Genomic DNA, 12874 nt, shown 5'->3' with positions numbered 1-12874 from the left:
TGTTGCGACCATGATTTCAATACTTCAATTATAAATATTATAGATATTTTGATTGTTTTTAGGTGTAATATACGGCTACAAAGGCTTGGTGCTCGTGTTCGGATTATTTTTGGCATATGAAACTCGATCCATCAAGCTGAAGCAAATCAACGATTCTCGGTACGTTGGCATGAGCATATACAATGTGGTCGTTCTTTGCCTGATAACGGCGCCTGTCACGATGGTCATTGCCGGGCAGCAAGATGCCAGTTTTGCGTTCGTTGCTCTCGCCGTCGTATTTTGCTGCTTCCTTAGCATGGCACTCATATTTGTACCAAAGGTGAGATATTGAAAATATATTATTTAAATTTTATATGTGTATTAGTATATGTATATGTAACAAATATCAAACCCAAATTGCCACAATTTAGTTTCACATAAGTGCTTGTCAATAACAATCACTTGTCATGAATAATTGCTTTGTATGTATATAGATATTCTTAAATATTTTTGAAGTAAAACTTCTTTAAGCGCGGCTTGAGTGTAAATCCGTACAAATGTGCGAATGGAAGTGCGTTACGACCAATGTTTCAACATTCGTTCTCGATGAAATCATTTCTATACAGGTCGATTGTGATAAGACACCGTGTATGTGAATAGAGATCTGTCGTAGTATGAGTACTGGCATCAACGCTGTATGCGTACCGATAGCAACCAGAAAATCGGCATAGGTAAAAAAAAGTGCGCGTAAGGATCATTTGCGATTGAAGTAGAACTTATTTGCTACAGTACACTGCAAATTTAAGTTAAGTGAAAATAAATACATCATGTAACATTTTAAATAATATTTATTAGTAATATGGTAACACTCGTGATGTACGCATTTATTAGTGTCGTCAATCATTATACACATTTATATAATGATAAATTTTAAATTATATATTTATGATTGCATTAAAAATATGTATAATATTTACAAACAATAATTTAATCAAAGTCATACTTGAAATATGACGTGATCGATTTAAAGTAATTGCTGATTAATAAATTCTATAATATTCGTTCACACAGTGGATTATATTAAACAACGCCTAAACAAATATTGTTTTTGTAACTTCACTCATCATGTAATAATTGTGTTTGAAGCATTTTATGTAATTAAAATAAAAATTAACATACATTCATTGACTGTATTTTTTTACTTTTTCACTGGCGATATAATCTCATTCTTTGAACAGCTGTAATATCTGTTTTGCCTAAAAAATTGAAGCCATACTTTTATATTTGTTTTATTTATCAAGCCCTGCACATAGCTTGATCTATGAATTATTTTCTTTTTTATGTGAACGTTAATGCAATGATCATCATCAATATTACAAGGTAATAAATTAACCATATTATTAACGTCAACAGGCACATTTATAATTTGGCCAAATATTCCAAATTGTGCATTTGCATGTCGCAATTGTCTAATTTGCATGAAACACAGCCTAGGTGAAATTAACCTTTCAGATACAGTATCTAGTTTTGGTAGATAATTTGGTATAGGTGGAAATACAAACCTGTTAAATTTACACAAAGTGGGAATTTTACCCGAGTTTAATGCCTTTCGACAAGTTTGACATCCAACCTGATTATTAGAATCAATATTCAGAAAACCATTATAAAGAATTTGTTTTTGAGCATCATTTGATAATTTGAAATTACTTTGAAACCAAAGTCTATCACACAAAGCATACATAGCCAAAGCTATCATTTGTAAATTGTTTTTCAAACAATTTTCGTGCATTCCTAAACAAATTGAAGTCTTTAAATGGAAGTTCAAATACTTCATTTGACTCTTGCAAAAGATCAAATCTTGTCACATTATTAGTCACATTATATAAAGAATCATCAATTTGCAATTGACGTGATATATTTACTGTATCAGAAAAAGTAACAGCAGTACTTTCATCTAAAAAGATAACAGAATAATATGTTTAAATGTGAATAGTTGAAGCGTTTTTCAGGATTCAAATAGCAAAAAAAGATTCTCACTCATGCCAATAGTGTTGACATTAACATCTAAATTGATATTCGGCTCAAGATTTTCTAATAAATTGGCTGATTATTTTTCTGCAGTTGTTTTGTTTGACCATGTAATCTTGATGTTTCAGAGTATGTAAGAGGCTTTGAACCTACGTCATTATTTATAATCACTATTATAATAAATTATAACTAGTCTTTATAGCCATCATAAAAGAGAAACATAAAAACTTACGTTAAATTTCTTTCCTTTCATTCTTTCCTTGTTTCATGCTTTCGGTGACGTATGATGGACGTATGCACGAATAAAGCACGCTTTCGGTGACGTACGCACGTATAAAGTCACGCATTAGAATCGACCCGTATAGAAATCATGTCATCGAGAGCGAATGACTCTCACTTCAGTTTGGCGTAACAATTTCTGTTGCATTTGTACGGATTTACACTCATGTCGCGCCTAAAGAAGTTTTACTTCAATCAACATTTTAAAGTTACGCCGTAGTACAAATCATCATCCTGATTTGAATAAAATTCATGATCAGCCTTTTTTATAATATGTACATCAACGACAATACGAAAGTGATCTATTTTTCAAATCAAATATATAAAATTGCAATTAAATATAATTTATTCTAATAAATAGAAATAATTTATTCTAATAAATATTTATATTCTATGACAGGTAATAGAAGTAATAAGACATCCACGTGATAAAGCAGAATCTCGTTACAATGCCGACAGCGCCGTATCAAAAGAAGACGAGGAGAGGTATCAGAGATTACAAAGCGAAAATGATGAATTACAGCGGCAAATCGCTGCGGTAAGTTAATGAGGATGAAATATTGCAGCGTAATACAAAAACATGGATGCAATTAATCTATAGGGTACGGCGGTGGCACAAAGTTCCAATTTGATTTTAGTAATTACTGCGAAAATCATCAAACCAACTAAATTATACTATGAATAGCACATATCAAACAAACAACTATCGAGATATCTTCAGTATAACTTTGAGCTAATTAATCCTTGAAAAAATAGGTTTTTTGCCATTTTTCTAAAATGTGTTAGCCACGGGGCAAAAACATACTATTTTATTTTTAATTTTAAAGGCGTTTCAAGGATAAGTATGTACTATATTATAAGCAATCCGTTTAATTATTTGGATGAACAACTAAATTAAAAATTACAATGTTAACATATAGTATTAACCGCCATTAGTGTTTGACCGCCAAATGGCATTTTTTTTACTTTTTTTATTAGATCTCCGAAACCGCTAGACCTGCCTTTATGAAAATTTTATCGGTTCTTCACCTTGTCAATACAAGTAAAATGTTTTTTGAATTATTAAAATCGGACGCTCCGTTCTCTTAAAAACTGAGTTACCGTTTTCGGCGCTTTTTGCCCCGTATCTTTGGAACGGCTAGACCTGCCTTCGCCAAAAACTAATCAGCACGTCTCCTTATCAATACAAATCGAATGTTTTTTGAATTATTCAAATCGGTTGATCGGTGTTCCCGAAATCGTCGACGAAAATTTGTATCCGCACATATATACATACACACACACATACATCCATTTTTTTCTAAGGTATGCCAAAATATTCAGAAACCTTTGAAACGTCGAGAAATGCAAAAATTTTCATTTTCGATTTTTTTTGCGATTACTATAACTTGCCCTACGGGAAGTTAATTACTGTGAAAACCATAAAATCAACTACATTACTATACCATAAATATCACATATCACACAAATAACTATCGAGCTATCTTCAGTAAAGTTCCCAGCTAATTAATCATTATAGAAATAGTTTTTTTGCCATTTTTCTAAAATGTGTCATCTGGTCGTATGGAATCCGGAGTAGGGCGAAATAAAAAGTGTTAGCAGGGGACAAAAACATATACTATTTTATTTTTAATTTTAAAGACGTTTCCCGGAAGGATAGCTACTGTATTTAATCAATCATTTCAGTTATTTGGTTGAACAACCAAATTAAAAATTAAAATGCTAACATTTATTATTAATCGTAATGAAAATAATCATAATGGAAAATATTATTGCTGTTGTTTTCGCCAAAATGAAGGTTCAAAATTATACAAAACCAGCAAACCGGGCGAACTACGTTTCACCACCAGATGGTTTCATTTTATGTAACATTTTTTTGGTGATTAAGAGAAGAAGAATAAAATGCCTGCTGTTGAAAGTGAATAAAAATTTGCACAACACCTGATTGATTTGATGGTTTCCAATTGAAATATTAGGAAACGAATAACTTATTTTTTTACTTTTTTGCACAATTTCACAGTAAACACAATGCCGGTTTGTCACATGAAATTAACTGAGTAGATAATAATGAGTAGCTGTCAAAGAAATGAGTAGCTGTCAAACTAAAAATATTAGTTTGTAGTACATGCTAAGTATCAGAGATGACGCTGTATGTGAAAAAATAAAAAGTGTTTTCCGCTTTTCTGTTGAAATCTTTCTTCAATTCTCTTTGCTATAAACCTCACGGAGTCCGAGACCTTTCCAGCGAATGCAAAATCGTCCAAATCGGTCTGTGCCTTCTGGAGTTATATCGTCAGGAAGGAAAACCCGACTTATTTTTATATAATAGATATACGAAATGAACTAGACAAATCTAGAATAAAGTTCTAAGCGCCGTATTAAGTCAATAGTAAATATAATAGTGATTTTCCCTGTTTGCGAAATGACAAGAGAAGAAATTGTTTAATTTTTTAATTGAATAGTTCGTTTTTCTAAAAGTAAACCCAATAAACGCTTGTCCTAAGTTTCAAACATTATCTAATAGAAATAGAAGAAAACAGCAAAAGTGTTCCGAAAATTGTTTGAATTTGTATTAGCACATTGTTTGGTGAAAATGTAGTAGAACAGATGGCTAAATGTAAAATGAAATCGAAAACTTGTAGTTGGCAACTTCAGGTATACATTAACATTTTGATCCTAGTTGGATAAATGCGTAAATTGCGTCTTGAGACGACGAATTAAGGCATTTTCAAGCACGATTTTTTGTTTTATTTATTATATTTTATTTCTTTAACTTGAGATGCATATTCAAAATTTCAAGAAATTCAAGTTTTTATCAACACTGTCGGCACAAAACAACTTGCCAAACAAAATTTTTGTGATATTACGAAACAACAAATATATTTACGTGAAATGTACATTTTCAAAATAAAATAATGGATAAACAATGTCAGAAAGCCAAATAAAGTACATTGTGTATTCATACGGCATTCTATATAAATATTTAATTTTAGTTCTTTGTTTCTCTAATTAATTAATAATATTTTTTTAGAAATTATATAAAAGTAAATTTAGTTAAAACTTCATCATTTTTTTATTATATATATATATTAAAGAATAAATCAATCATTATCTCAATTAAATAATAAAATAGATGACTTTTTAATTGTAGGTCAACTTGACCGCGCGCGGTGTGTAAGTATATACGAATTGCCGTTGAGTGCAGTGTCAAACAATAGCGGTCATAACTAAATAATAACAAGAAAACAATTCTTTCTCTTAAAAATCGACAACGTGGTAATTTATCTCATGACAGCGACGTCGCCCGATTGGTCAGTTACACATATTTTGCTCTCTACTTTAAAATAGCGTAGTAAAAACACATACGTGTTTTTGAGGTATTCTTCAGACTCGCGACTTAGCTTTAACTTTAAGCACCGCTCTACCCTATATAATTTATATATATTTGTATAATTTAAGTAGCGTAAATTTCATAATATTAATTGCATAAATTTACATTCATAAATACTTACTATAATTACTTATAGTTTACTTGTTTCCTCTTACATTAATATTCAAATTTGCAAGTTTAGATATTATCATATAAATTGTATATATGTATACATAATACATATATTGCAGAAGGTTACAATATCGATAACAAAAAAATAGGTTTCATAACATTCTGTAATATTAAAACATTTTGAATTATTGAAAAGTTTCTTATTAGATTAAAATTGTTTGTTTATCTGACTTTGAATAATAATTATTACACATATCGCCATTTTCTTCACACTGATATTTTTGCACTGTTAATTATTATTTTATACGATACTGCACAATACAAGTTTAACTAGTGAGGCGCATGGCATCGTGCCTTACGGCAAATTGCTGGAACTTCCCATATCAAAAATTATATTTTTTGAAAAGATTAGCATTTTTGAAAAAAATTTACTCTGAAAAGATTAGATTTTTGGAAGATTATAAATTTTTGACATTTCTTTATTAACTTCCCGTAGGGTAAGTTATAGTAATCGCAAAAAAATCGAAAATGAAAATTTTTGCATTTCTCGACGTTTCAAAACCTTCTGAACATTTTGGCATGCCTTAGAAAAAATGGATGTATGTGTGTGTGTGTGTGTGTGTGTGTGTGTATGTATGTATGTATGTATGTATGTGTGTGTATGTATGTGCGGATACAAATTTTCGTCGACGATTTCGGGAACACGGATCAACCGATTTGAATAATTCAAAAAACATTCGATTCGTATTGATAAGGAGACGTGCTGATTAGTTTTTGGCAAAGGCAGGTCTAGCCGTTCCGAAGATACGGGGCAAAAAGTGACAAGAACGGTACCTCCGTTTTTAAGAGAACGGAGCGTCCGATTTGAATAATTCAAAAAACATTTTACTTGTATTGACAAGATGTAGAATTGATCAAATTTTCATGGAGGTAGGTCTAGCGGTTTCGGAGATCTAATGAAAAAAGTAAAAATAATGCCGTTCGGCGGTTAAAAATTATCATTAGACATATGCACATCAAATTATCAGATATTTTATAGAGATTTTAACAATAAGTATATTTTTTTTTTACATTTTTATGGGTTCCGTACCAATGCTTATGCGTTTGACGGCGGCGCGGCACATGCGCGCTTTGACATTTCGTCTCTATGCAGTTCAAGCAGTGCGATTGCTTTGAAAAAAAGTTCAGAGTTTCCAAAATATGTCAAAATGAAGAAAACATTTTTTTCAAAAAAATTTTTTGTATCCAAAAAAAAAATTTTTTTTTCAAAAAAAAATATTTTTTTTCATATAAATTTTTTTTTTCAAAAAAAAAGTAATTTTTTGTCAAATTTGTATTTTCTCAAATCTATTTTTTTTAATTAAATTTTTTTCAAAAATGTTAATCGTTTTTAAAAAAATAATAATTTTTGGTACGGGAAGTTCCAGCAATTTGCCTTAAGGCACGATGCCCTAATTGCCTTAAGACAGAATTCCACTTACAGCTAGTTTTGAAATATTTTGGAAATTCTGAACTTTTTTTCAAAGCAATAGTACTGCTTTAACTGCATAGATACGAAATATCGAAGCGCATAAGCACCGCGTCGCCGTCTAATGGATAAACATTGGTACGGAACCCATAGGAATGTAAACAAAATTTGTACTTATTGTTAAAATCTCTATAAAATATCTGATAATTTGATGTGCACATTTCTAATGATCATTTTTGACCGTCAAATGACATTTTTTTTGCTTTTTTTACCAGAACTCCGAAACCGCTAGACCTGCCTTCTTCAAATTTTATCAATTCTTCATCTTGCCAATACAAAAAAAATGATTTATTAAAATGAATGATCAAAATCGGACGCTCCGTTCTCTTAAAAACCGAGTTACCGTTTTTGGCACTTTTTGCCCCATATCTTTGGAACGGCTAGACCTGCCTTCGCCAAAAACTAATCAGCACGTCTCCTTATCAATAAGAATCGAATGTTTTTTGAATTATTCAAATTGCTTCATCCGTGTTCCCGAAATCGTCGACGAAAATTTGTATCCGCACACACATACATACACGCACACACACACATACACACACACACACATACATCCATTTTTTCTAAGGTATGCCAAAATATTCAGAAACCTCTGAAACGTAAAGATATATAAAAATTTTAATTTTCGATTTTTTGCGATTACTATAACTTACCCTACGGGAAGTTAATAATGTTCAATGTTTTTTTTTTGTGAATTACAGAAAGAAGATAAAATTCGCCTGTTAAAACAGCGCCTGTCAGAGCGAGATCAAGGTGTTAAAGGTTTGACAAACCTCCAACCAGGTGGAATGACGCAAACAACAAATTTGCTATCAGGAAACACAATAACGAACACAAATTCGGGTAAGACAAATAATTATCTTGATGCTGAAAATGCTCCTCTTATAGTGGCGGACGGCGTGACCGCCAGTTCGGATTTCGACTCTGCGATCGGAGGCGCTGTGTCGGTTTATACGAGAAGTTCGAGGGCTAGCCAATCGGATTTTGAATTTTCCGAAAGTTATTTGTAAAGAAATTATTTATTTTGTTTTATGATCTATGAAAAATTGGAAAATGAAATTCATTATCCACTTGACTTATGTCAGTCATACTGACGCAAAAATCTATTTTGTCATAACTTTGTAAGTGTCACAAAGTAACGATTGGTTGGAGAACCTAACGAATTTATCAATTAAAAGACATAATTTTATAACTTTAGTACTGTTACTGAGTGATAGCCTAAGCATTTTGCTATTTATTTCAAACTATCATTTATGTTGCATTGAATAGTTAAATCCCTTTAGTTCTTCTTCTTACAATTAGTGAATTTTTGAAAATACATATAAAAATATATTTTTAAAAATTAATTAGAATATTTATATGCAAGGGAGACTGGGCACGGTTGTGCCTTTTTTGATCATCAATAATTTTGTTAGTTTACCAGGTATCTAGAAGAAAAGTAAATTAAACGGTAATTTGATTGTATATCAACGTTAAAATACTGAAATAATTTCTTTAAATGCGATGGATTAGTCATAAAATTAAATCATATAAAAAAAAGACGAGTGTCACATCCGTCCACATCATCGTGACAGTTGTGACAGGCATAAACATAGGCTAAAAAACATTAGCTATAAACACTAAAATAGCTTATAACAATTTTTATTTTCAGAAACAAGTAATGCAACAAAACATAATTATTTGAAATATCACAAATCTTATAAATATTATATAATAATATATTCCAAACATATTTTTTAAATAAAGTTAATAAGAAAAAAACTGAACTATGCGATCAAGTTCCTTCTTATAATTTATGAGTCACTATCACGATTAGTGTTATTATATTTTTTTTCTTTAAAATCTATGTAAAATATAAATTAAATTTTTATATTCATCAACATCTAGAAAATTTATTTATTGGTTAATTTTCTGGATAGTAAATAAAACTATTCTATTTTTAATTAATAGAACAAAAATTAATAGTTTATCTGGATTAAATAACTTTGAAAATAATTATTCGTTATGTATGCATCATTTTCACATATATAAGAACAAAAATATTTTTATGAAGTGAAAGGGAAGTTTTCGAATTTAAATAAAAATAATACATTTACAGACTAATATAATTCCAAATGTTATCGAACCGATATGATTCCAAGAATCAAAATGCTTGCATCTATCTTTTATATTTGACTTTTTATTGTCATTTTCCATTTATACAGTGAAAACCGACTTCTTCTACTAAAAGCAGGTTTTCGAATCCATAATTTTCGTCAAAAACCGGTTTTTAAAATTGGTTTTTGAAAACCGACAAACCCTAGTATCAATATAAAGAAATCTGGTCAGAATCATCATTACAATGGTGACAAATGTATCATCTGCGCATTTTACGAGAAACTCCTTTTGGACTGTATACCAAAATCAGTATAGTCAGACGACTGGCACTACCGTACCCTGGCAAAACTGTACCCAGTCTCCCCTAATGAGCTGGTATTTTAATTATGATGCGCATATATATTTGTTCTCATTCAGTCATAAATCTAATACTCGATGTAAGTGAGAAAGTATGTTCTTTAATTATTGTGAAATTAAATATTTAATAATTTCATAATTAAATTATAAATTGTTTAAAACTTTATTGTTGCTCGTTAAATACTTCATAAATATCATGCCGAAGTAATATATTTCAGTTTTTAAAAATTTAATAGTAAGATATAATCGATAATATAGAAATGGTATCAGAGCACATTTTTGTTACAAATATAAAATTGAATATAAAAATAAGTGTTAGTAAATTATTATTCATAACATTTTGTAGATAATAATTTTAGCGAGTTTTTGTTTAATAACAATAATCAATACCAGAAAAAAAATGCGTTAATAATTAGAAATTAACTCATAAAAATGTTTATAGATTGTTGTTTTTGTTACTTTTGTTAAATTATCTTAAAAACAATTTTGTTTTTACAACTTGGTAATTTTTTATAGCCGGTTTTGCAAATAGTTGACTGATACAATTAAATTGAATTAGGAAAAGTATAAACCCTTCAACTTCAACGAACACTAATTTTATTAAACTTTGTAAACTTGTTCTGACACAGGCTTACTTTTAATTTATCTTCTTGATACTCAAAGAATGTTCATATTTTTTATTATATAAAAGTAAAATATGTTAATATTGATTATTGCTCTCTATAAAATCAATTTCACTTTTTGCATTTGCTGCATTTGCTCTACAAATAAATATTAATTTAGACAAGTGTAAAATGTAAAAAATTGAGAAAACCTTCTTTTGCAAAAAATAGTTTTTTCACAAAAAAATAATATTTTGCACTCATATTACTATTGCAGATAGCATATTTGACAAGGGATTAAGCTAGTGAAAATAATTTATTACATTCGTTGTAAATTAATGATATTTAAATTAGCAAATATATTATTCAATGTTTTAATGAATGTTTAATGTAAAGATCTCATATACTTATAAAAGGTTACCTATTTAAGAAAATGTATGTGTACTTATGACCTAAAATAAGTAATAATTTTAAATGGTTAGAAATGTACGTCATCTCATTGATTACCTTTGGTGTTAAATTAAATACTGTAATTTCTCCCACAAAAAATCATTTTTAGATACAGTCATTTAGAGAATATCTAGATAGAAAAAAAACACATACTAGAGACGTATATGACAATCGATCGATTACAAAGAACTTTTAGATTAATCACATTTCATTTTCTTGAGAAAAAGTAATTTCGAGCTGTATGCGTTTTTTATGAATTAAAAATCAAATGAGATTTGAACTACAAAAGTAGCCATATTTGTGACAAATTGTTTTGATTTAGTTGAGCTAGACATCCGTTTTTTTTTTCAAAAAAGATAATGATTTAAATGTAGTTCATGCTCTTAGCTTTTGAAAACAATATAATTGAATTTAATCAGCTTTTTTAATATATTTTCTTCAAAACAAGCCTAAACTATAAGTATTATTACTAATTATTACATTATATATAAAGACCTGATTTAGGACCTACCTAAACAAGTCTGATCGAGAATTAATTACAAAACGTGTCCTTATATCAAATATAAGATCTTTTATAGATTTATAAATAATATAAGTATTTCCAACATATATTTTATATTGTAATTGAGCACATTCATATGTGTACATTAAAAATGCAACTCAGTATTCATTTTTATGAACATGGATCTCACGAGCATGATTATTGAGCACATAAATTTATAAAATAACTTTAAAAGATTAGGAAGTAATTATATTGTAAAAGATGCATTAAAAAGTAAATTTTAAAGAACATGACTATTAGTGCATGTAAAATGAACAACCGTTTTGTACATTTAATTATTTTTCAAAGCTCATTGAATTCATAAGAATTAATAGTTTATCTTACTGAAATGTAAGTAACATTTTATAATAAAAAATTAATAACAGCAAATTATAATTTGCATGTCCTACAAAAATATATATTTTCAACAACGAATTTTGGATAGGTGACATGGATCTTTTACAAATCATCTTTTATTTGATATGAAATATACAGTATATGTTCTAAACAAATTTAATATAGAGTAAATTACCATGTTCAACATTGTATGACATATTATAGATTTAGATAAACATGTTAACATTTACCATATATTATATTTAAATATTTAAATAATGCCATGAATTCCACCTGCGCCTATGTTCAATTTGAAAATAAAAATAATATGCGCACAACTAAAAAACTATGTTGTGTTTACTCTTAAAATATTTTTTATAGGAGTTTACACAGTCATACATATGTATATATACACGTATATATATCATTTATATGTTGGAAAGCTAGAAGAATGTTATAACAGTTTTTATTAGAAATAACATTATTTCATATATCGTGCAATTTACGGATAATCTTTCTACAAAGTGAAAGATATAGTTTCTGTAACTATTTCTCTGCCAAACCAAGAAAAAATTATTCCATAATCATAATTTATTATTTCATAATTAATCATTTCCTATAAAAAGTGGGGTGTTACAACTTACCTCGTGTTTGGGGCTAGTTGTAAAATCTACCGGGGCAAGTAGTAACGACAATAAAGCGACAGTAGCACCTTTGATAATTTATTCTTTAGTTGTTTGTGGGAAAATTAACTTGGTTCTGAAGTAACTAATTTTTTTTATGAAGCAACATAAACTATAATTAAGGAGAAGTTCCCGAGTGCCGGACACCTAAAGTTATTTATAAATAAATCAAAAAATATTGTACGGAATGTTTATTAAATTATGACTTATGGTAGATAAAAAAGTTAAAAATCAAACTAAATTAACAAAATTGTAACCTTTGCTAAAAATAATTAATATTATCAATCAAACTTTGGTAACAAACAATATGATTTTAAAAAATGGCACCTAGTACCGGACATTCCAAAATAACCTGAATTGAACAAATATGTAGCCATCTCCACACTCTGGAATATCTGCACACGTGGGTTTGATTAATATTCTTAGATATTGCAAAAAAATCACTATATTCATCCACCCTTTTTGGATGGGACACATCGATGCTCTCAGCTG

The 12874-nt window shown here is 29.1% G+C and overlaps 1 protein-coding gene across 1 annotated transcript in view; it reads left to right on the top strand.

The window, feature by feature from the left end:
- LOC113372312 (gamma-aminobutyric acid type B receptor subunit 1) overlaps positions 1 to 12874 on the top strand; it is a 303069-nt gene that overhangs the window by 285496 nt on the left and 4699 nt on the right. The window contains exons 12-14 of the mRNA XM_026612635.1: positions 63 to 319; positions 2687 to 2824; positions 8018 to 8159. Coding sequence (XP_026468420.1) covers positions 63 to 319; positions 2687 to 2824; positions 8018 to 8159 — 537 coding nt within the window. The remainder of the gene's footprint in view (positions 1 to 62; positions 320 to 2686; positions 2825 to 8017; positions 8160 to 12874) is intronic.

The sequence above is a fragment of the Ctenocephalides felis genome, unplaced genomic scaffold (assembly GCF_003426905.1).
Source record: "Ctenocephalides felis isolate EL2017-DRISC unplaced genomic scaffold, ASM342690v1 CF-g0.4_SCAFFOLD_01604, whole genome shotgun sequence".
Taxonomy (NCBI): domain Eukaryota; kingdom Metazoa; phylum Arthropoda; class Insecta; order Siphonaptera; family Pulicidae; genus Ctenocephalides; species Ctenocephalides felis.
Note: the sequence above shows the minus strand (reverse complement) of the source record. Positions and strands in the feature narration are given on the sequence as shown.